This window comes from Macaca fascicularis, chromosome 16 (assembly GCF_037993035.2).
Source record: "Macaca fascicularis isolate 582-1 chromosome 16, T2T-MFA8v1.1".
NCBI lineage: Eukaryota > Metazoa > Chordata > Mammalia > Primates > Cercopithecidae > Macaca > Macaca fascicularis.
The window spans coordinates 63,012,584-63,036,853 of record NC_088390.1 but is presented as its reverse complement, the minus strand read 5'-3'; the positions used below and the strand labels follow the sequence as shown (position 1 = coordinate 63,036,853).

General features: G+C 50.3%; 2 protein-coding genes across 48 annotated transcripts in view; one reads left to right on the top strand and one right to left on the bottom strand.

Annotated features, from left to right (window-relative positions):
• The window catches only part of DNAJC7 (DnaJ heat shock protein family (Hsp40) member C7), a 44,565-nt gene extending 31,566 nt beyond the window's left edge, over positions 1–12,999 (top strand). For 22 of the 46 annotated variants that reach the window (XM_074019620.1, XM_074019612.1, XM_065532404.2 and 19 more), the window contains 7 exons: positions 561–714; positions 1,217–1,381; positions 2,200–2,291; positions 6,387–6,460; positions 7,492–7,638; positions 7,886–8,038; positions 12,147–12,999. In XM_074019620.1, coding sequence (XP_073875721.1) covers positions 561–714; positions 1,217–1,381; positions 2,200–2,291; positions 6,387–6,460; positions 7,492–7,638; positions 7,886–8,038; positions 12,147–12,565 — 1,204 coding nt within the window. In that variant the 3' untranslated portion in view covers positions 12,566–12,999. Of the gene's footprint in view, positions 1–560; positions 715–1,216; positions 1,382–2,199; positions 2,292–2,415; positions 2,516–3,053; positions 3,306–6,386; positions 6,461–7,491; positions 7,639–7,885; positions 8,039–12,146 lie in introns of those variants that run through there. The other 24 variants (XM_074019631.1, XM_074019628.1, XM_074019623.1 and 21 more) reach the window with 3 other exon arrangements.
• On the bottom strand, positions 11,730–23,146 carry CNP (2'',3''-cyclic nucleotide 3'' phosphodiesterase). Of its 2 annotated transcripts, none has more exons than XM_005584219.5 (4): positions 22,632–23,146; positions 21,320–21,992; positions 17,363–17,502; positions 11,730–15,939 (listed from the first exon to the last, which is right to left on the bottom strand). In XM_005584219.5, exons 2-4 carry the CDS (start codon positions 21,933–21,935, stop codon positions 15,490–15,492), a joined length of 1,206 nt encoding a protein of 401 aa, XP_005584276.2. In that variant the 5' UTR covers positions 21,936–21,992; positions 22,632–23,146; the 3' UTR covers positions 11,730–15,489. The 2 variants fall into 2 exon arrangements, with proteins under 2 accessions (XP_005584276.2, XP_005584275.2); XM_005584218.5 differs by having other exon boundaries at positions 23,057–23,146.
• Between the last annotated feature and the right edge of the window lie 1,124 nt (positions 23,147–24,270).

Here is a 24,270-nt window from a genome sequence, read left to right as displayed (position 1 = left end):
TGAAAACCCATAGGGTATACAGGAGTATAATAGTATAGCAGGTACTATCTACGAAAGAACAGATTGTGTTACGTGAGTTTTTTGTAGTTTTTGTTTGTTTGTTTAAGGTAGTCTTTTCCTTCTACTCCACTGGTTAGCAAACTTTCTGCAAAGGGCCAGATTTTAGCCTTTGCAGGCCACAGTGTCTCTGTTGCAACTAACTCAACTCTGCCATTGCAGTGCAAAGGCTGTCCTAGATAATAGATGAACCAATAGATGTGGCTGTTTCAATAGAGTTTTATTTACAAAAACCAGTGGCAGAAAGGATTTGGCCCTGTGGGCTGTAGTTTGCCAAACCCTGTTCTAGTTTAATGAGGATTGTAAGACACAAGATGTGTTTTAAAGATAATTATAGGTGGTTTATTTGGGGAAAGTTTGGGAACAGTTCTTGGGAATCTGTCTACCTTTGGATATTCTGAATGCCAGACACATGGTCAAGGAAAAAAAACTGGCCACAAATGGTAGTAATGGTGGGGACATTCTAAAGCACAGCTCAATGTGCCCTTTTCTGACTATTGCAGTGACATTCTACGAATGGATTCTACCAATGCAGATGCTCTATATGTACGAGGTCTTTGCCTTTATTATGAAGATTGTATTGAGAAGGCAGTTCAGTTTTTCGTACAGGCTCTCAGGATGGCTCCTGACCATGAGAAAGCCTGCATTGCCTGCAGAGTAAGTTCTAGTCACCAGACCTAACTGGGAAAGAAAGCTTCCTTTTGGGACCTTTAAGATGGCTAGAGGGGAAGGTTTTAGAATCACAGGGAATGTCATAGCCTTTCCTCCTGCTTTGCAAGCATGCTTGGTCTTTATTAGAAATGGTTTTAGGACTACTTTTATCTACCTAAAGGTAAATTTGATCATATAGGGTCAGATGCCTTTAATATCTAAGAAGGTTTTGTTTTGTTTTTCCCCTCAGTGAAGATAGATAGTAATACTTGCCCTGGGAAGTGGAGGCAGACCCAGTAACATAGGTCTTTTTGGTGACTCTTGGTTTCTCCTGTCCAGTCTGTAGAAAGCTCAAATGAGCAACAGATAGCCCAGATTGGGGGTTGGCGGGGCTCTGTGATGCTAAACTACCATAAGCCAAGAACTTGAAAATAGACTCTGGCTTCTCTGTGCAGTGGTCTGAGGCTTTGTGGATATGAACCGATCTTCCCCGTGCTTTTTTCTGTAGAATGCCAAAGCACTCAAAGCAAAGAAAGAAGATGGGAATAAAGCATTTAAGGAAGGAAATTACAAACTAGCATATGAACTGTACACAGAAGCCCTGGGGATAGACCCCAACAATATAAAAACAAATGCTAAACTCTACTGTAATCGGGGTACGGTTAATTCCAAGGTAAGCTCTTGATCTACATCTTGGGGCCTATAGATATATTTTTAAGGGACATCAAAGGGTCTTGGGAAATCTGCCCAATGAAGGTGAGCAAGATGAAAGAGGAAAAGTTGTTATGGTTAATAGCTTGTTGGGAACTCCCTTCCAAGAGGCAAGCTTTTGTCATCTCCATGGAATTTGAGGGCAGTTGGACAATTTGCAAGGATATTCTCACCTGTTCTTTAAGGTCCCTTTCCTCCAGTAAGAGAATGGCTAGGGGCTGTGGGATAATCTTAAGCAGCTACTGTTGCTTTTTTGTTGTTGTTTTGCTTATGCAAGTGATCATTTATTTTTTAGGAGTGATTTGGAGGAAGAGTATGAGGCAAGCTTGTTGTTTTTCTCCAGTGTAACTGATGGTCACCATGCACGGTTGAAAATGGCCTGAGTGCTTTTGTGGCCCTCCACAACATGAGAAACAAAAAGTAGACTCCTTGCCCTTGCAGAATTCTAGCAGTTAAAAATCAGAGTGATTTCTGATCCCTCTAGGTGGCCTCTGGAACAAAGGAGGGCAGGAAGCAGCCTGCTATGTCCATGTTTTCATTGGGCACTAACATGGTGTGGTAAAGGTAGTTTATCCTTGAAGACAAATGTGCCTGTCTTGTATCATATACAAGAGAAATCAGTTTTGAAGTTGCTATCCATAGCCCTGGTGTCAAAGAACTAGAACTTAATATGACATTTAGGGGGCCAGCATGACTGATCGTTTTGAAGCTATGCTCACAGCTTCTGAGCTCCCTCAGTCACCAAAGATGTGAAGTATGATTGCTCTCTCTCTCCTGAAGCTTAGGAAACTAGATGATGCAATAGAAGACTGCACAAATGCAGTGAAGCTTGATGACACTTACATAAAAGCCTACTTGAGAAGAGCTCAGTGGTAAGTGCCTCTGGTGGGTGGGGGGAAGAGGGAGTTGCCACTGGCCTCAGGGGAATTGCCTTGTGGATGACGAAGCAGACCCAGAGATGTTGTGAGGTCATTTGGTCCTTCCCCCTGCCTCTAGGTGGGATTGTTCCAGCCCTAGACTATCTTTATAGACCTCCAGCGGAGGAGATTGCACAAGCTCCCTCAGTCTCCCATGCCTGTGTCTAACGCCCCTCACGGTCAGTAAGTTTCCTCTGATGCCTGACCCAAATGCCTTTTGTTAAAGTTTAAATCCATTTCCTTTGGATATTTTATTTTGTGTTGTACACTTATGCTCTAACTTGGCACAGTGCTTGACACATAGGTGCTCACTGAGTAAATGTTTTGTTGAATGAATGTATGGTGCTTGGAAGAGAAAGTAACTCTTAGAGACAGTTGAGAGTTGTATTTCATCCTGTTTATTCTGGGTGAGGGAAGACAGTCTTAGAGTTGGAAGAGAGGTAATCCGCCTCAGCCTCCCAGGATAAAGGAACTTCCTTTTGAAATACCCTGGATGGCTACTCTCTGCTTGAATGTTTTGAGTGGAGGGCACTCTGTGTCTGACAGGGTGATTATAAGCCAAGATGTGCCTACCTGTAATGCTCAGATTTGCCCCAGAGTCAGGGTGCTCCCTGGCATAGTTGCTCCTCTTACTCTTAGACCCGCCGGCTGATTTTCTCCAGATAGGAACAGGGCTAGGAGAAACCTTTCTGAGAAATCCACCTCTTCTGATTTCAGATGATTCTCTAGGTGGAGAAGAACTTCCCATCTTTAAAGTTCTTAAAGAAGACGTATTTGTTGTATACTAATCCTCCAGCACCTGCTCCACTCCTTATTATAAAATGTCACATCCAAAGAACAGATGCTGTCATTGATGCCTGATGAGCCAGTAGTTTAAGCTTCCTTGGCTCATCAGTGGTACAGAATATCTCATGGACTACCTCCCACTTAGTTTTCTCAAAATTATCTCAATTAAAATAGGAAAACTGCTGCTGTGTGTGATGCTTTTTTTTTTTAAAGTGAATTTCTAAGTCGATGACTAAGTCTGTCCAACAGAAACATACATGGAATTATAACTTCTGAGACTGTCAGTCATTCCAATCTTTGCAAACCACTGGCACACAGAAGCAGAAGCTTTGGAAGACAAAAAGAGCACCCTTTGATTCAGCCAAAGACTGACTTTAACAGATGCAAAATGCTATATACATGAAGGTGTTTACTGCAATTTTATCTATAATAGCAAAAAGAAAAAAAAAAGGCACGGGGAGAATCACCTACATGTCCAGTGGGAAGGGGGTGGTTAGATACTTGATACTGTGTCGACTTAAGGGAATGCTCTGTATATGGAATGCCAGGGGATGGAAAGAGAAGAGAAAAATCATTTTGTTTTGTTTTTTTGGGGATGGAGTCTCACTATGTCGCTCAGGCTGGAGTGCAGTGGCATCATCTTGGCTCACTGCAACCTCCACCTCCTGAGTTCAAGCGAGTTTCCTGCTTCAGCCTCCGAAGTAGCTGGGATTACCGGCACATGCCACCACACCCAGCTAATTTTTGTATTTTTAGTGGAGATGGTGTTTCATCGTGTTGGCCAGGCTGTTCTCAAACTCCTGATTGCAAGTGATCTGCCTGTCTTGGCCTCCCAAAATTCTGGAATTACAGGCAGGCATGAGCCACCATGCCCGGCCCCCTTTTTTTTTTTTTTTTTTTTTTTTTTAAAGCAAGCTCCCAGCCAACACCATAGAAAATTCTTGATTTCTTGAAGGATAATTGGATGGAGGATTATTTTCTTCTTTGTTTATGTACAAGAAACAAAAATAAGGAATTGCTTTGATCAGACAACTTCTTATCTTTGTGGTAGAAACAGAACTGCCCTTCTTGGAGTGGCTCTGCCTCTGAGATCACTACAGGGGAGACAGCATACCCCGTTCAGCTGGCTGAGTATTTGGCAACAATCTCCTGAAGCAGCTGGAATTGACAAGAAGTACTGGAGATTAGCTCGGGCCAAACTCTTACCTCTGGCCTGACCACTGCTGCAGTGTGCCTCAACTTACCCCTAAAGTTGGGGAGATGCCACCCGCACATCTTTGCTACACATGCCATCATGAACTAGAGTTCACCCTTCCTCCCTAAAGCCCTATTTACTTTTCTACTTCAACTTTAAAACAAAATTAAAATGTTGAGGATATCCCTGAATTTTAAAAAGCATGAAGTAAAAATGCAAATTAGTATAGTTTGTTTAATACATTACATATAGACCTAAAGAAAGTTCATCAGGGTTAATCGTTTGTCACCTCATTCTATACCCAGGGCTATCAACTATCAGTTTTCCTTTTTTTTTTTTTAAAATTCAGGATCCAGCTCTGTCACCCAGTCTGGAGTACAGTATCAAAGTATCAATTTTCTCTTACTTCAAATTATATTACATTTTATTCTGTAAATTGATTCTGAACTCCTAATGTAATATTTATGTCCTGTGTTTGCAGGCCATTGGTTTTTTTAAAGTCATAAATCAAAATGGTACCAGAAAATCAAATATGCCAAAGATATTGGGCCTCTCTTTTGCCAGCCACATTGGTAGCACTCTGCTGCCCTGGCCTCCAAGCTGGTGGGGATCTGTGATATTTGTGAAGATGGGCTTGTGCCGGGCGCGGTGGCTCACGCCTGTAATCCCAGCACTTTGGGAGGCCAAGGCAGGCAGATCACGAGGTCCGGAGTTCGAGACCAGCCTGGCCAACATGGTGAAACCCCATCTCTACTAAAAATACCAAAAATTAGCTGGGCATGGTGGCACACGCCTGAAATCCCAGCTACTCAGGAGGCTGAGGCAGGATAATCACTTGAACCCTGGAGGTGGAGGTTGCAGTGAGTGGAGATCGTGCCATTGCACTCCAGCCTGGGTAACAGAGCAAGACTCCGTCTCAAAAAAAAAGAGAGAGAGAAAGAAACGGCTTGGGTGGTAGCAGCGTAAGAAACTGAATCTCTGTTGTTCAGCAGCTAGCTGTACTGCATGATCACTTTCCCTTCCCCAGCTGACAGTGGCTGTCTCTGGAACTCCTACCACAGCCTTTAATTGGTAGGCCAGCCTTGGTGCCAGTGATTTTATCTGGGCATGGAAAATGCCACTTGCTTCTGTGGAAGAGACACTTAAAAGATCTGGCAGTTGGCCAGGCACGGTGGTTCACATCTGTAATCCCAACACTCTGGGAGGCCGAGGCAGGCAGATCACAAGGTCTACTAAAAAAAATACAAAAAATTAGCCGGGCATGGTGGCGGGTGCCTGTAGTCCCAGCTTTCGGGAGGCTGAGGCAGGAGAATGGCATGAACCTGGGAGGCGAAGCTTGCAGTGAGCTGAGATCGCACCACTGCACTCCAGCCTGAGTGACAGAGCAAGACTCCATCTCAACAACAACAAAAAAGATCTGGCAATCATCCTATCAAGCTTGATTCCTCCAATCTTGGGCCAAGGGCCCTTCCTTTCTTTTGTGCTACCGAAATAAAAGCTAACCTGTGTTTAGAATTCCCTTTTCTGTCTCGTTCACCTGCGTCTCTCATTGATTGGTGTTAGTGGAGGGATTTGCCAGCAGCCACCATGTTGAACTTGATCCTTTTAGTGACTCACTAATCCCACTTCTACTCTGGATTGTAGCTAGTCCTGCATGTTTATGGCACTATAGGTTTCAAAGCTCTTTCATACCCATTTATTCACTTGATAATTTTTCTCTTGTGTGTTTCAACCCAAAGTAATCAAGTAGATCCCTTCACATTGCCTTTTCTAAGGCAGTCCAGTACCTTTTAGGTGGCTCTGTGTCAGAAGAACTTTTTCCTCTTGATTACTTTCTGCTCAAAGCTGAACATCACTTTGCTCGTGGGTGCAAGTGCCATGCGGCCTCTGTTTCCTCGAGGACTTGATAGCTAATTTTCTCTCACTGCTAGATTAAGGGCTCCTGTTTCAGAAGCATCTTACCAAAAGTGTGTGTCTCTTGCTTGAGCCATGCCTCTTGCCTTAGAGTGATCCTGAGAACCATTGCTGTTTATGTCTGAGTGCTATATTGCCTTGTATTTCCTTCTCAGTTACATGGACACAGAACAGTATGAAGAAGCAGTACGAGACTATGAAAAAGTGTATCAGACGGAGAAAACAAAAGGTAAGTTTAAAAGCATTTGTTTTTCAGGGAGCTGTGTGGAATTCTTTGTAGGCCATAAATCTGTACACAAGGTAGTTTGATTCAGGTATAAGGGGATGTACCTAGAACTTATTTGATCACCAGCCAGAAAGAAGTGAACAAAGGATGGGCGCGGTGGCTCACGCCTGTAATCCCAGCACTTTGGGAGGCTGAGGCGGGCGGATCACCTGAGATCAGGAGTTTGAGACGAGCCTGGCCAACATGGCGAAACCTCGTCTCTACTAAAAATACAAAAATTAGTGGGTATGGTGGTATACGCCTGTAATCCCAGCCACTCAGGAGGCTGCGGCACGAGAATTCTTTGAACCCGGGAGGCGGAGGTTGCAGTGAGCTAAGATTGCTTGACTGTACTCCAGCCTGGGCGACAGAGCGAGACTTCATCTCAAAAACAAAAAGAAAAAAATAGTGAACAGAGATCCTGGGTTGGGGCACGAGGCACCTATTTTCTGGTTCCAGATCCTCCCTGTTGTTTTCATTTCCTTTTTTGTGTGGTGAGGCTAAAGTGAGGAACCTAAGTCTAGGTAGATTTTCTTTTTTCTTTTTTTTTTTTAAGACAAGAGTCCAGCTCTGTCACCCAGGCTGGAGTGCAATGGCGTGATCATAGCTAACTACTACAACTTTTGCCTCCCAGGTTCAAACAATTCTCCTGCCTCAGCCTCTCGAATAACTGGGATTACAGGCACATGGCACCACGCCCGGCTAATTTTTTGTATTTTTAGTAGGGATGGGGTTTCACCATGTTGGACAGGCTAGTCTCAAACTCCTGACTTCGGGTGATCCGCCCATCTCGGCCTCCCAGAGTGCTGGGATTACAGGCATGAGCCACTGTGCCTGGCCGAGTAGATTTTTTTTTTCTAATCTCCAGAAGAAAGCGCTGTAAAAGTCCCTGGCATGGTTAACAAGGCCTGTAACTCCCAGGCAGCTGGGCTGAGACCTGGTGAGGGAAACAGCAGAGTCAGGTTTGTCCCCTGATGCCAGATGTCTTCCTCTAGAACACAAACAGCTCCTAAAAAATGCACAGCTGGAACTGAAGAAGAGTAAGAGGAAAGATTACTACAAGATTCTGGGAGTGGACAAGAATGCCTCTGAGGACGAGATCAAGAAAGCTTATCGGAAACGGGCCTTGATGCACCATCCAGGTAGAGTAGGTGGGGGCAGTGGGCTCAGTGGGAAGAACCTGCAGGGCAGGCCAACTGCCAGACTTGGTCCAGAGGTGACACCTCGGAGAGGTTCTTCACCTGAGAATAAGGTGTTGCAGATTTGTGTACCCTCCAAATTTTGGGAAATGCCAAATTCCAAAATCAGACATAAAGTGGTTTTTCTCTTAAATTTTGTTTTCTTGAAACTTTGATTTCCTCTGAGTTGTTATTTTACTCCCCACTTTAGATCGGCATAGTGGAGCCAGTGCTGAGGTTCAGAAGGAGGAGGAGAAGAAGTTCAAGGAAGTTGGAGAGGCCTTTACTATCCTCTCTGATCCCAAGAAAAAGACTCGCTATGACAGTGGACAGGACCTAGATGAGGAGGGCATGAATATGGGTGGTGAGTTGGCTGGGGCAGCCTGGGGTGAATTTGACAGCCGTAGAATGTTAGAATTTTTTCCAAAGATGCTCCAGAGGGAGAGTCTGTTTGGGCCAAATCTGATCCCTGGTCCAAACAGTAATAGACATGGAGTCAAACAAATGCAGTCAAGTGTGGCAGGTTCACAGTGTGCAGTGAGCTCTGAGGAGGCGAGCACACTAGCAAGGGAAGGCTTGGAAGTGCAGAAAAGCATGGCCCCATGGCTCATGCCTATAATCCCAGCACTTTGGGAGGCCGAGGCGAGCAGATCACTTGAGAACAGGAGTTCAAGACCAGCCTGACCAACATGGTGAAACCCTGTCTCTACTAAAAATACAAAAATTAGGCCGGGTGTGGTGGCTCATGCCTGTAATCCTACCACTTTGGGAGGCCAAAGCAGGTGGATCACCAGAGGTCAGGAGTTTGAGTCCAGCCTGGCCAACATGGTGAAACTTCGTCTCTACTAAAACACAAAAATTAGCCAGGTGTGGGGGCAGGTGCCTGTAATCCCAGCTACTTGGGAAGCCGAGGCATGAGAATCACTTGAACCCTGGAGGCAGGGGTTGCAGTCAGCTGAGATCGTGCCACTGTGCTCCAGCCTAAACGACAGAGCAAGATTTTGTCTCAATTTAAAAAAATAAGAAAGAAAGAAAAAAGAAAAATTAGCCAGGTGTGGTGGCGCATGCCTGTAATCCCAGCTACTTGAGTCTGGGAGGTGGAGGTTGCAGTGAGCCAAGATAGCGCCACTGCATTCCAGCATGGGCAACAGAGCGAGACTCCATCCCTCCCCCCCCAAAAAGCAAAGCATGGTCCCTTTGGGGATCTGCAGGGGGTTCGGTCTAGGAAAATAAAGGGATAGGGTGCTAGAGGCAAGTGGTGGTGGAAGGCCAGCAAGTAGCTGGATCAGAGCTCAGCGGCCATGAGGGCTGTATGTGGTAAGGAATATGGGCATTTTCCTATTATCTGGAAGTTCTTCTTTACCCACTGCAAAGTGTATGCTGACATTTATGTGTGTCATACATTCCTATAAACACTCACAGATTTTAATTTCCCAAAAGACTTAGCATGATATAAAGCACAGCTATTGTCAATCTTGTTGCTCACTGTGGGCTGTCAGAGATAAGAAGCCCTGACCTGTGAGCCAGGCACGGTGGCTCACACCTGTAATCCCAGCATTTTGGGAGGCCAAGGTGGGCGGATCACCTGAGCTCAGGAGTTCGAGACCACCCTGGGCAACATATAAAATACAAAAAAAATTGTACTCTCTTCTAAAATACAAAAAATTAGCTGAGCATGGTGGCGCATGCCTGTGGTCCAAGCTACTCAGGAAACTGAGGCACAAAAATCTCTTGAGCCCAGGAGGCAGAGGTTGCAGTGAGCCGAGATTGCGCCACTGTGCTCCAGCTTGGGCTACAGAGTGAGACTCCATCTCAAAAATTAATTAATTAATTCAGTCAGGCAGTCTTCACTATAAGTTGTCTGCCCAAAAATTTGCTGGGCATGGTGGCTCACGCCTGTAATCCCAGCACTTTGGAAGAACAAGGCAGGCAGATCACAAGGTCAAGACCAACCTGCCCAACATGGTGAAACCCCATCTCTACTAAAAAAAATTAGCTGGGCATGGTGTCGCACGCCTGTAGTCCTAGTTACTCGGGAGGCTGAGGCAGGAGAATCGCTTGAACCCGGGAGGTGGAGGCTACAGTGAGCCGAGATTGCGCCATTGCACTCCAGCCTGGCAACAGAGCAAGACTCGTCTCAAAAAAGAGAGGCCCTGATCTGTGAACGGTGCACAGACCTACCATCTCTTCCACTAAGAAAATCTCGGTTCACTGCAACCTTTGCCTCCCGGGTTCAAGCAGTTCTTCTGCCTCAGCCTCCTGAGTAGATGGGATTACAGACACCCACCCCCATGCCTAGCTAATTTTTGTATTTTTAGTAGAGACGGGGTTTCACCATGTTGGCCAGGCTGGTCTTGAACTCCTGACCACAAGTGATCTGCTGGCCTTGGCCTCCCAAAGTGCTGGGATTACAGGCGTGAGCCACTGTGCCTGGCCTTCTATTGCAATTTATTTATTTGTTTATTTTTTTTATGTTTTTGAGACAGGGTCTCACTCTGTCGCCCAGGCTGGAGTGCAGTGGTGCAATATCAGCTCACAGCAATCTCCACCTCCCGGGTTCAAGAAATTCTCCTACCTCAGCCTCCTGAGTAGCTGGGATTACAGGCACCTGCCACCACACCCGGCTAATTTTTATATTTTTAGTAGAGACAGGGTTTCACCACATTGGCCAGGCTGGTCTCAAACTCCTGACCTCATGTGATCCGCCCACCTTGGCCTCCCAAAGTGTTGGGATGACAGGTGTGAGCCACCGCACCCAGCCAGAATTTAAAATAAAAATGATGGTACTATACAGATAATACTGAGTCCTCTCCAGTTCAGTGTGGGGGGATTTGTGTTTAATAAACCTAGGTTCACCATAATAAACATGTTCCTCTGCCCAGCAGTTAAGAAGAGCTATAAGCAGTCAAAAGCTAGTGAAGAGTTTTTGTTTTGTTTTGAGACGGAGTCTCGCTCTGTTGCACGGGCTGGAGTGCAGTGGCACGATCTCGGCTCACTGCAAGCTCTGCTTCCTAGGTTCACGCCATTCTCCTGCTTCAGCCTCCTGAGTAGCTGGGACTATAGGCGCCCGCCACCACGCCTGGCTAATTTTTGGGGTTTTAGTAGAGACAGGGTTTCACTTTGTTAGCCAGGATGATCTCGATCTCCTGACTTCGTGATCCGCCCGCCTTGGACTTCCAAAGTGTTGGGATTACAGGTGTGAGCCACCGCGCCCGGCCGTGAGGAGTTTTAAGTAGGGGCACTGTGGACCAGATTTTGGCTCTGGAAATATATTTGTGATAGAGGTGAGGAGGTGGTGGTTGGAGGGAGTAAGGAGGATGGAGATGGAAGGAAGACAAAAGGTAGGAAAGGATTGGAGGGCACAGTCGGGAGTTAGTGGTAGACTCAGCAGGAGTTGGTTGCTATTCAGATGTGTTGGGGAGAGTGACAGCCATAGCTGACTCTTGGGGTCATTCACTAAGCAGGGGAGGCCCAGGAAGATACGCAGATGCAAGCAGAGAAACTCACTCTGGGCACAAGGTGGCTGTGGGATCACCTGGTGGGGATCAGTCCTTCTGTGTAGCTTGGGAAGTCAGTCAGGGATGGGGCCATCAGACATGCTGTGGCCTCGCAAAAGTGCAGTCAGTCAGGCAGGAGTTGGATTTTCCAGTTCTGCTGCTTTCGCTGCCATGTGATCATGGGCAAGTTCCTTGAACTACCTACACATGTTTTGTTGAGTATTAGTTGGGAATGATACTTACCCTGACAAATCATTACTAGGATTAACTAATGTAATGTATGCAAAGTACCCAGTACCTTGCACCTAGTAGGTGTTTTTGTTGGTTTGTTGTTGTTGTTATTGAAACAAGGTCTCGCTCTGTCACCCAGGCTGGGGTGCAGTGTTGTGATCATAGCTTACTGCAGCCTCGAACTCCTGGGCTCAAGCAATCCTCCCACCTCAGACTCCCAAAGCGCTGGGATTGTAAGTGTGAGCCACCATGCCCAGCTAATAAACCATAGCTTTTTTTCTAGCCTAGAGTCTACAGAGTAAAAGACATGGTATCAAATACGGTAAATCCTAGATCTTGTTCTTATATTTATTTTTGGTAACATTTAAGTGACACATTTTATCCTTTTTAGTAGCCGCTCCAGCATTATAGGGAGACAGAGTATGGGGAAAGTCTTGTGTAAGTGCAAATGGCATTCCATTTGTTGAGAAAACAGCCCAGCGAAGCACGCTGAAGCGGAAAAAGCTTTCCTTTGGGGCAGCACTTGGAAGGAGAAGGGAACATGTTCTAGGAGTGGGATCAGGTAGCATGTTTTGCACGGGGTGGGGCAGGTTGGCTCACCTGCAGTCTGAAGTGTTGGGAAAGGAGGGAGTGAGACTCTCCAGGAAAGCTTTGGAGATCTGTTCTCAGTGTCATCAGTTCTCTTCAAACATTTCTAATTTTTCACCTTTTCTTCCCTTCCATGTTACTTGCCTTGCTCTACAGATTTTGATCCAAACAATATCTTCAAGGCTTTCTTCGGCGGTCCTGGAGGCTTCAGCTTTGAAGGTAGGTGGGCCTGCTGTTGCTGGGAGTTCCCAGATCACAGGCCAACACACTCACTGCCACTTCGGCACCTCTTCGGGAGTCAGCGGGGCCATGAGAGGGGGCGGCTGAGTTCTCATCTAGCATGGCATCTATCTGTTGCTAAGGATGAAGACAGGAAGGCACCCCTTGCCTTGGGACCTTTAGCCACTGCATCTCTGCAGGGTCAGGGGGCATCTCTGACTGCCTACTGCCGAGGCTTCTCTACAAGAGCAAAGGTGTTTAGAAGCTGCCTACGTATAATATGGTCACCTGCTCCTTCTTGCACCCCAAAACAGCCTGAGCTGTTTGATACCCATAGAGTTTCTGTCTGTGTCTGAGTTTGAAGCAGCCCTTGAAAACTTTTCCATAATCAGAGCAAAGTGATCTTCCCTAGAAAATCCAGAGCCAACTACCAAGCCCTTCTTTTCTCTTTCAGCATCTGGTCCAGGGAGTTTCTTTTTTCAATTTGGCTAATGAAGGGCAACCACCCAGAACCCAGAAAATGCAGATTCACTCAGTTTAATCTTGAATGTGGAAACAGTTCACCTCCTCCCTTCATCACGTCTCCATGTACTTAGAGCAGTTTCGTTTTCTCAGTTGGATGCCCTGTGTCTCTGTGAGTGGGGTGGAGCAAAGAGAACCAATGCCGAAGACCGCGGGCAGGGGAGGGAGGCGGGGGTGGACAGGGAGGCAGCTTGTGAATTTTTGTTTTACTGTTTAACTTTATTAAAAAAGAAAAAAAAAAAGAAGAGAATAAAATGTTTTGACCCTTTCTGGCCCTTTGCTCTGGCATCTGCTTTGTCTCCATAGTCTGTGAGCCAGAGCTGAGCCCGACCTGGACTTGGGGTGCAGCAAGCTGCCACAGGTAGGCTGTGAGCACCGAGCCTAGTGGCAGGTGGGGCACTCTGCCTCTCCCAGACCTGTCCCACATGTGAGTGCTAGGCAGGCCCTGGCTGTGCCGCTGGGCCCAGCCTGACATCAGTCACGAAGAAGCGAGTTCAGAAAGCATGCTCACCTTACAGTGGGGCCCCAGAAATCACTAGAAGCTGTGTGCGTCCAAAGCTCAGGTGGGTACTGACCTAGACAGGGCAGTTTACTTACAAAGGCTCTCTCAGTTCCTGTTGCAGTGTGGGTTCGAGGGAGATGGTAGACAGAGATAAAACCCTGCCTCTTGACCCCCAGACCTGTTTGAAGTGGGACGGGTGGCTCCAGAGCTCTGGTCTGGCCACTCACTATTTTTAGCAAAAGCCCCTGGCCTTCTCTGCTCCCTTTCTGCGTGGAGGAGACACGCTGCTCACGGATGCAGCGGCATGCACCATGCTGTCCTGTCAAGCATGGTGTTCAATGTGAGTAGCCTTCCCAGGAGCTCCAGACAGAGACTTGAAGCTCTAGCTGAAGCTCAGAGATGGCCAGGGACAGGCCTTGACCTAGAAAGGTAACTTAGGATTTCTCTTCATCTGAGCTCCTGCCCCTTTCTTTCAAGTCTTCCCCGGCTGGTGCCTTAGCCATGGTGAAATGATGCCTGAGTCAGGCCTGGGAAGTTTCCCTTGTGGCTGACTAGACCTCTGATGGCCTGGAAGGGAATCAAATGTTAGGTCTTCCCTGGTGCTTGAAGTTGCAGTGACCTACAGGTGGCCTTCCCTAGAGAACTGGGAGAAACCCATACCAGGAGCTTCAGGTCTTACTGAGATCTTTCTGATCCAGTGGGGTGGGGACACCTGTGGGCCTGGTGCCCTGGTTAATGGGGGATGAGAGGCTTTTGTGCTCCATGTCCCTCATACCCAGCCAACCCCCACCTTCTGTATGAGTCTGAGGCCAGCCTCTGCTTTCTGCCTCCTCATGAAAGCCAACACTGTTCAGCTGCCCAACCTCACCACAGCTGTGCCCGGCCAGCAGAGGGGAGACAGGACCGATGGCCCCAAGCTGTGGGACAAAGCCAGTCCTAATACACCCAGCCCTAGGGAAGACTGAGCTGGGCACAGAAGGGTAAGAGAGACTGCACACAGCTAGGATTAACATGATTTATTTCATTATCAGTCTTACAAGTTGCTGAGGTTGGGCAAAGTCAGGATAGTAACTTAAATCCAAAGTACTTTTGTTGAGTGACAACCTGATTAGCAAGGCCCTGTTACTGAACAGAGGGCAGTGGAGGGCACCCCAGGAACCACAGCACATAGACCAGTGTTAGAAACCCCTTCCCAGAAGCAACCGGTGGGACTTGGCCCTTACCAGCCAGGGGTCTACTCCATTGGCTCTTGGTGCCCACCAGCCCCCGTTAGAGGAGGCCCAGAGGCCTCCAGAGGCACCATGGAGGCAAAATGGGCTGGGTAGAGAGCAGGACTGGAGCTTCCTCACCAGGGTGCTGCCTCTGGCCTCGATCTCCCCATCTACACAGCGGAGTCACGCCACTGGAAAGGACGGCCAGTCCAGCCCCTTCCTGGAGTGAGGCCCCCAGCCAGCGGGGATGTGGTGGCTGCTTAACTGTTCTGCTTTCTTCCCTAGTTATCAAACTGTTACCTAGTTATGGTGTGCAGGGGAGGGGCAGGGACTTAGGACCAAAGGTGGGAGGTAAGCTCCTTTTTCTACCCTGGTAAATAGCCCCAGCCTTCTTGGGGCTATGCTGATTAAGAAATGGGATCACTCAGGAGGATGGCTTAAGCCCAGGAGTTTGAGGCTGCAGTGAGCCATGATCGCACCACTGCACTCCAGCTTGGGAGACAGCAGGACCCTGTCTCTAAAAACAAAGAAAAAAGACAAGGAGATGGAATTAAAGCCCAGAGGTCCTCCCTTTCTCAAAGCCACCACTAGTTCTCTGTGACCATGGAAAACTACCCTCAGCCCCATTGCCTTTTGCCTCTGGTCAGTGGGTTTTGCGGGGTTCTGAGTTGTCTCCCCACTCGCCCAGCTCTGGGCAGAGCAGCTGGGCTGGGCTGGGGCTGAGCTAACTAGAACCTGGAAGCAGGGCTCGGGGTTCTGGCTGTGGCCCCATTCCTGGCTTGGTCCAGCCTCGTTAGCTTTGGTCCAGGTTCCTGAATGGTGCCTCCCCGCCCACCTTGTGTTGGGAGTGTGAGCATTAGAGGGGAAGAGGGCGGACAGGAAGGGAGGGTCAGTTATTTTACAAGTTTTTAAAAAGCTATAGGTAAGTTAACTTTGAGTAAAAAAAAAAAAAAAAAAAAAAAAATCACAAAACAAGGATCAAGCAGAGGGCACGTTTCCCTCTCCTCCCCTTCCCTTCTAGGGGCATACGTGGTGGTGAGAACACTCATATGATGGTGCAGGACGGCAAGGCGCCCCCCTTCCGGCTGCCTTGCGTGGACACGGGTTTGCCTTTTCCGTAGTACCCCGTGAAGATGGCCCTGACCTCCATGTTCTTGGCCAGGTTCAGCATCCAGCGCCCATTGCCCAAGGAATAGAGCTTGCCCCGGCTTAGCTCGCCCACCTCCTCGCCTCGGCTGCCCCCCTTCTCCTGCCGCAGAATCTCTAAGAGGTCAAGGCCCGTCTGCACGGCCTCTACGTCAGCTGCGCAGCCAAGGGTGATATGGGCGCGGCTCCCCCGCGGCAGGTTGTCAGTGGGTGACAGCTTGTCCACATCACTCGGCCACAACTGCAGCTGCTGCTCACTCAACTCCACCCGGGCCCCAGTCGTCTTGGGTGTCACAAAGAGGGCAGAGATGGTCAGTGTGAAGGCCTTGGAGTAAGATTTCTTTACCACCTGGGGAGAGTGAGAAAGAGGGGCCCAAGCTAGAGATGGTGGGCTCTTGAGGAACAGCTGACCCAGGGAGGGTCCCTCCTGGAGGAGAGGAGGGGAAGTCTAACAGAAGTGAGCACAGCTGAGCAGGGGTCAGGTATAGGCCCAGCATCCACTAACACCTGTGGCACGCACCTTCCCCAGGCGCTCCAGGCTCAAGTGAGAAACTCGAAGGCACTCAGACAGGGCCACATGGGGAGAGCCGGACTTCTTGAGGGAGCCCAGCTCCCTGCACACTTGCTTCCGGCCTCAGCAGGCTGGCTGACCTCTCGGTGCCTTGGCTTCATCACCCGTAAAACAGGGAGAACCAGAGCCTACTTCAGAGTTAATGTGGTTATGGGAGTGACTAGGTGAAGAGCCCACAAGGGTGTCCGCGCACACAGCAGCTGCCACTGTTGGCACTGCTCAGCTTCCCCTGGGACCCAGGCAGCGCCCTGGAGGGCAGGGTGAGGTCAGACTTGCCCTTGATGGAAACCTGCTCTTACACTTTGGTTCCCATCTGGTAAGTCTGCTTCTATCTGATTCTTTGAGAAAGCCCATCCCATCTCAGCATAAAAGCTTTTCTATTTTTGCTCATGATCCCTTGTCCCAACAGTGTCTGGCATGAAATGGGTACTTAATAAATGCTAAATGAAGGCATGGTTAGGGATGGCAGCTCAGCTGTTACATATTCATTCCACTATGCTAGGGTGTTGGAACCACAGGGGTCAACGAAACCTAAAAACGCCCTCAGGGAGCTTCCATTTGGGAGGACACTCCAGTGAACAGACAAACGGTTGTGCTAATAACCTAGGCAGAGAAGTGGGAGAGTGGACTTGGGGGTGGACACTTGGAGGCTGGAGACTGTGTGGATCTGGGCGACATGCCTGGCATTCAGGGATCACTGTCAGTGGCGGTGTGGGTGTAAGGTGCCAGCTGTGTGGTGCAGAAAGGTCTCATACCCATTAGCCAATAAGCTTCACTATCGTATGAAACTTCCTCACTCTGGGGCCAGGCCAGACCTCAGACCTGGGGACCTCAGTGCACCAGGCTCCCTGGTGGTGAGGGACTCCTAGTCTTTGGAAGGTAAAACAGGCTCAGAGAGGCCAGAGCAGGAGCCCACTGTGGACCAGCATTCTCCATGAATCTGCAGAAGGCGGAGGTGCTTGGGGGCAGGCGAATGCACAGGCTGGCGATACTGCCAGGGCAGGCTCCTTAGAACCTGCGGCTGAGGTCTATGCAACTCTGCCTGGGGACAGGGGAGCTAGGAGGAAGAGATGCCATTTTTCTTGAGCTGCCATCTGGTTTTGGTCCCTGCCTGGCCAGTACCCATCTCCAGAAGATGCCGCAGCCCCTTCTCCCGCCCGCAACCTCCCACCTCCCCCATGTGTCCCTGGGGAAGACTCACATCTTGTTGAGCATAATCCTCCGCCCCGGGAGCCTTCCCGTAGTCACAAAACTTGGTTGTGCAGTGCAGCACGCCTGGGGGTCTCTTTCCAAAGTAGGTGACCAAGTCCATCTTCTCCCTGGGCTCATCCCCAGGGACAACTGCCAGGAGAAAAAGGGTGCAGTCAGGGCAGGGGAGCAGGGGCATACCATCACCCGCCACCAGGACCACAGAGGCCCAGCGCAAAACACTCGGACGCTAAGCATCACCTCTCCAGCAACCCACTACAGTTCATTCGTTAGGTGGTCAAACTAATGGCAACTTTAGAGCAATAAAAAGTTAAAATTCTCAGGCCGGGTGCGGTGGCTCACACCTGTAATCCCAGCACTTTGGGAGGCCGAGGTGGGCGGATCATGAGGTCAGGAGTTCAAGACCAGCCTGGCCAAGATGGTGAAACCCTGTCTACTAAAAATACAAAGAAATTAGCCGGGTGTGGTGGTGGGTGCCTGTAATCCCAGCTACTCGGGAGGCTGAGGTAGAGAACTGCTTGAACCCAGGAGGCAGAGGATGCAGCGAGCCGAGATTGTGCCACTGCACTCCAGCCTGGGTGACAGCAAGACTACGTCTCAAAAAAAAAAAAGAAAGTTAAAATTCTCTGTCTTTACATTGTATAGATCTTTCCATCTCTTCCCCAAACTCTAAGGCATTTGTAACAGAGGCAGGCAGTACAGGCCAAGGGAATCTAAGATTTACTAGCACCACATCTCAAAGGGGAAGCAAGTCATGGGAAGTGGGGTGGAAAGAAAACAGAGGGCTGGGAACAATGTGGTACAGTGGAAACAGCCAGAACACAGTGAACATCTCAGCCCTGCCGCGTACCAGCCATCGGCCTGGGGCAAGTGACCAACCCTATCTATCAATCCAGCATAACCGTTAGGGTGACCATACACCCCAGTGTTCCCAGGACCACCAGGGAACTATCAGTAGTGACCCATTTCACTCAGGGGCCCATCTGGACAGTCACAATGTCACCATCAGTTTAATACACACCTTGCAGGCCGGTTTGGGGGATGAGAGCCTATGGGGGCCCTCCTGGTACAGGAAGGGACTTGGGCTATAATGGGGTGACATTATGGGGCTGGAAGACACAAAGGGGAGTGGATTATCTGTGATTTTCATTTCCAGACTCCACACCTGTGGCTGTCTTTGGAGTCACTCGCTTTTTCCTGTTACATTCTGAATTGAGTCCCCGTGAGGATGTCTTGCCCTCTCTAGAGGGGAGGAAGGCCTCTCCTGAGAGCAGCCTTGCTGGTCTATTACATTTCTCCTGCTGTAACCCTGGGCAGAAAAAGATTCCAGTTTTCCTTCACAAATAAAATAGGCTGGACATGGTGGCTAGCGCCTGTAATCCTGGCAACTTGGGAGGCCGAGGTGGGTGGATCACTTGAGGTCAGGCGTTTGAGACCAGCCTGGCCAACATGGTGAAACCCTGTCTCTACTAAAAATTTATAAATTAGCGAGGCATGGTGGCGGGTGCCTGTAATCCTAGGTACTTGGGTGGCTGAGGCAGGAGAACTGCTTGAACCCGGGAGATGGAGGTTGCAGTAAGCTGAATTGCCCCACTGCACTCCAGCCTGGGCAGCCGAATGAGACTGTCTCAAAATAAATTAAAAAATAAAAATAGGCTGGGCGTGGTGGCTCACACTTGTAATCCCAGCACTTTGCAAGGCCAAGCGGGGTGGAACACAAGGTCAGGAGTTCAAAACCAGCCTGGTCAAGAGATAGTAGAAAACCTGTCTCTACTAAAAATACAAAAAATAAAAATAAAAATTAGCCAGGCATGGTGGCAGGTGCCTGTATTGCCAGCTACTTAGGAGGCTGAGGCACAGAACTGCTTGAACCCAGGAGGCAGAGGTTGCAGTGAGCCAAGATCATGCCACTGCACTCCAGCCTGGGCGAGAGAGAGAGATTCCGTCTCATAAATAAATAAATATTAAAAGCAACTTTGAGCAGTAGTCACTCCAGGGCAAAGCCACCAGCTCACAGGTACAGGGCTTGCTCCTGGCCAATGTCACTGCAAGCACCACAGTTCACTGCAGAGTTCAAGTTTAGGAGCTGAGGAGAAAAAAGTTCTCTGAGAACCCATACTGGCACAAATTCCCTGCTTCTGTGCAATATACACAATGTCAACAAACCAGAGTGGGGCTATTTCAGGTATGAAGATCATGTAAAATTGGGGGTGGCTGGGCGCAGTGGCTCATGCCTGTAATCCCAGCACTTTGGGAGGCTGAGGCAAGCAGATCACCTGAGGTCAGGAGTTCGAGACCAGCCTGGCCAACACTGTGAAACCCCATCTCTACTAAAAATACAAAAATTAGCTGGATGTGAGGCCGGGCGCGGTGGCTCAAGCCTGTAATCCCAGCACTTTGGGAGGCCGAGATGGGCGGATCATGAGGTCAGGAGATTGAGACCATCCTGGCTAACACAGTGAAACCCCATCTCTACTAAAAAATACAAAAAAAAAAAAAAAAAAAAAACTAGCCGGGCGCAGTGGCTCAAGCCTGTAATCCCAGCACTTTGGGAGGCCGAGACGGGCGGATCACAAGGTCAGGAGATCGAGACCATCCTGGCTAACACGGTGAAACCCCGTCTCTACTAAAAAATGCAAAAAAACTAGCTGGGCGGGTTGGCGGGCGCCTGTAGTCCCAGCTACTCAGGAGGCTGAGGTAGGAGAATGGCGTGAACCTGGGAGGCGGAGCTTGCAGTGAGCTGAGATCCGGCCACTGCACCCCAGCCTGGGCGACAGAGCAAGACTCTGTCTCAAAAAAAAAAAAAAAACAAACCAAAAAAAAACTAGCCAGGCGAGGTGGCGGGCACCTGTAGTCCCAGCTACTCGGGAGGCTGAGGCAGGAGAATGGCGTAAACCCGGGAGGCGGAGCTTGCAGTGAGCTGAGATCTGGCCACTGCACTCCAGCCTGGGCAGCAGAGCGAGACTCCGTCTCAAAAAAAAAAAAAAAAAATTAGCTGGATGTGGTGGCATACACCTGTAGTCCTAGCTACTGGGGAGGCTGAAACAGGAGAATTGCTTGAACCTGGGAGGCAGAGGTTGCAGTGAGCTGAGATAGTGCCACTGCACTCCAGCCTGGGCGACAGAGGGAGACTCTGTGTCAAAATAAATAAATAAATAAATACAATTGGGGGCAACCAGAAATGGCCTAAAGGCATATAGATGGATTAGTGGGTGACATTTCTCCAACAGGTCACTGCAGGAGAGCCACCAGGACCCCTCTTTATCCCAAACTTACCATTGGAGCAAAAAGCCCATGCCAAGAGAGAACCCGGCTAGAGTAGCCAGAGTCCAGGGTTCAAGCCCGTAAACCCCACATCCCTCCTGGGCCCGTGTTTTTCCATCTGAAAACAGGTTTTGGCCTAAGTGTGTGTCCTCTGGAGCTGTAAGATGCCACAAACCCATGAGTAAATCAAGTAGCCCAAGGCCTGAGAACCATCCCCAGTGAAGCCACAATAGTCCTAGTTTTAATTTTTTTGCAGCTTACAATTTCATGTCATTATTATTATTTTGGAACATTATTCTGCTGCTAAAAATGAGTTGGAGAACACTGGGCTTGATTCCCCCTCTAAGGTTACATTAGAAGAGGACGTATTTCCTGTTACTACAGTTTTTCCGACCTCCAAGACGGGACGGTGGTCTACATTCAACCTGGGAGAAGGGTGTCAGAGAGAAGAGGGCTAGAAGGAAAGGTGTAGTAGGAAGAAAGGAGCTCTGGGAAGCCCCCATGTTCCCAATGTGCTGCCAACTCCCCAAGGCTACCACTGGGACACACTGCTTGCCCCTGCCCGCTCTGAGGTGAGCCTTTCTCTGCCTCCTGCTGCTTCGTGCCCCACCCTATGGTCCTATGCCCACAGCGCCCTGTGCCCAGCAAGGTAGGCTTATGAATAAGGCCCCACCCTGCCACCTACATTGTCGCAGCTCCTTCTTGAAGGCCTTGTGGTTCCCCAGCTCTTCCAGGAAGACCTGGCCGGCTTTGCGGAGGATCTCGGAGCTCTTCTTGGACAGGAACCAGCCGAAGTAGAGCGGCAGGAAGTCCTTCTCCAGCCCAGGCTTCAGCTTCTTCAGGTCATCAGCCGACAGCTGCCACTGGTTCTTCTCCTTGAGCTGGGCACAGTCCAGCCGCCACGCCGTCTTGGGCTCCACCAGCACCACCTGGTACTGGTACTGGTCGGCCATTTCAAAGAGCTGCTCCAGCCGTTCCCGCTCGTGGTTGGTGTCATCTAGCACAAGAATTCTGATATCCCGGCGGCGGCAGTAGGCAGCCAGGTCCTCATCGAGCCGCTTGTACTCCTCGGAGAAGGCTCCTCGAGCGCCGGGGGTGATCTTGTAAGCGTCGGCCGACACCATCTTGGTGCCATCACGGTACTTGTCCACGATGGCCCGTGCCAGCGTGGACTTGCCGCTTCCTGGCAGGCCGCGCAAGATAAAGAGCGTCTTGCACTCTTGCAGCGTGGCCACCGTCTCCTCATCCTGAAGGAAGGGAAACTGCAGCTCAGGCTTGTCCTTGGCCCCTGAGGATGACATCTTGCGGAAGAAGATCTTGGGCAGGAATGTGTGGCTTTTTCGGGAGAAGCCTCTGTTCTGTGTAAGGAGGGGAAGAGATGTCAGCCCAGGTCATTCGCGGGCTCCCCGCCGGCCTTACCCCTAGTCCCTAGACTGGGTGTGGGTGCCTTCCGAAGCAGGGCAGTGCTGGACCTTCTGTCCCTTTCGGTCCGGGAGCACCTTTCCGCTTCTGGTCGTGGAGGAGGAAGAGGGAAGCTTGTCTGAAGCTCTCCTAAGCGTGCGCTTTCCCCATTGCTGCCACCTCGGAAAGGAAAACGTGCTGGAGGCATGCAGGGCGTGCCAGGAGCCTGCGGTTCTGGGACTGGCCTCACTCTTATATGCTTGGCACCTACTAAGGACGTCCTCTTTGGAGGTGGGGGTCTCTGTGTCTGGGCCAAGCCACAGCTGCCACGGCTGAGTGCACAGAGAAGGGTGGGGAGTGGAGAAGGGTTACCCCAAGACTGCCTCCCTTCCCCCAACAATGGCCGCAAGAGATAATACTCTCTTGTCTGGCATGCGGGGACAATGGTCCCACAGAAGGGCTGGTGGGGGGCAGGGCAGGAGAGCACTGGACAAAGGCCCTCTTTCACCGAGCCTGCCACCTCCTCCTCTACCCTCTCCCGGCCCCCACAAAGTCGTGGTCTTTGTGCCTGTCCAGGACAAGGCAGCACAGGGCACCTGCAATCAGGATCCAGCTCTGCCCGCCGCTGTGCTGTGTGTCTGAACCGCCTCTCGGAGCCACTTGTTTTCCTATCTTCTAGAAGCCACAAGAGAGGGCAGCTTTTACCGTAAAGGGTCCCCTCCTCCGAACTGGCTCCGCCTCCCGCGCGCACCCGGGCGCGGGGCAGCGGTTCCGCGTGATGAGACGGTCCCGAGTCCCCTCTTGAGGAACGCTACCGTTTCCCTCTCCAGCGGCCTCTCCGGCACTCCGAACCCCCCGCCCAGCTTCTTCCAGACCTCAGGGCTGCCCTGAGTACCAAGACAACTGGAAGTCGAGCCCGGAGCCCCGGGTCCTCGTTTGCAAGACGCTTCCTGCCGAGGGGCCCCGACACTCGTTTCCTGCCCCGGTGCTACCCCGTGCCCGGCCCCGCCTGGCCTCTCACCATGATGAGGAGGGGCGCCGCCGTCGCCGCCTCTGTCGGCACCAGCGCTCCGGGGCCGCCCGCCTGCGCGGAGGGACACGGGAGTCCAGCGGTGGCACGACCCGAGCCCGGCCGCTTTACATAGCCCGGGGGCGGAGCGGGCACCCGGGCGGGCCGGGGCGGGCCGTCCCCTCTGCGCGCAGGCGCTGCGAACCGAAACCCGAAACTCCCGCCGCGCGCGGGAACCCCGGCCCGGCCCCGCCCCCTGCGCGCGCCCGCCGCGCCACGCGCACCCACTCACTGCGCCTGCGAGCTGGACGGCCGCTACCTTTTTCTGTGTGTCGAGGGGTAACTCAGTCGCCCTCCCCGGTCCCGTGGATTAGCAGGAAGTGAGTGAAGCAGGGTCGTGCAAGGTTGGATCCTATCTTTAATTTTTGATATTTTATTCATCATGGACTTTTGCATTAATTAAAAACTTTTTTTTAAACCACATTGGATTAAAGTATTATGCAATTTGCTGGCATCCCGGTAAACTCTGCATCTGAAATGCCTCACTGACCTCGTCCGGTCCCTGTGCCAGCCGAAAGTCAGTCTCAGCCCCGACCTTTCCTTCTAGAAGTTGTGGAGACAGACCAGGATGGCAATGGCCAAAGGGACAGATGAGTAACGGAGTGAAATCCTAACATCCTCTGAGGCCAGATGCTCAGCTGCCACCACCTCTGTGAAACCACTGAGAGCTCCGTTGGATTTTTGAGTTTCTTGTACCAAGTGCTGTGCTAAGCACTCAGTCCTCGCAGCAACCCCTGAGGCAGGTGTCCCATTGTTCAGAGAAGCCAGCTTGGCGAGCCTGATTTACCTGATTGTGCCACCCAGAGTTGTCAGAGGTGGAGTCTGTCTGCCCTCCCAGGCCACTCCCCTATCTTTGGCCTCAGTCCCAGCATTCGCTTAGTTCTGGCTTGGGGCATTCTCCTGCCTGTGCTAGCTGGGGCCACCCCACCACTGTTCCATCCATAAAGCCTCCCCGGTGTCCTGCGCACTGGAAGGACTCAGTCAGTCACCGGTGTCTGGGAAGCACCTCTCCTCCCAGGCCTTCCCCTCTCCTCCTCCCTGTGACTTCTCATTCCCTGAAGCTCCTGTATCTTCACCCTCCTGAAACCCTTTCTTCTTGGCACCTTTCTCTCCACGAGGCTCTTCCAAGAATGGGCAGGGGCGAGGAGACAAAGTGACACTCAGGG

What these genes read in the sequence shown, in the direction of transcription:
- CNP (XM_005584218.5), bottom strand. An exon ending in CAAGAAGGAGCTGCGACAAT is followed by an intron (nt 17,503 to 21,319) that starts GTAGGTGGCAGG and finishes TTCTCCTGGCAG; the next exon opens with TTGTCCCTGGGGATGAGCCC. An exon ending in AGGATTATGCTCAACAAGAT is followed by an intron (nt 15,940 to 17,362) that starts GTGAGTCTTCCC and finishes CACTCTCCCCAG; the next exon opens with GTGGTAAAGAAATCTTACTC.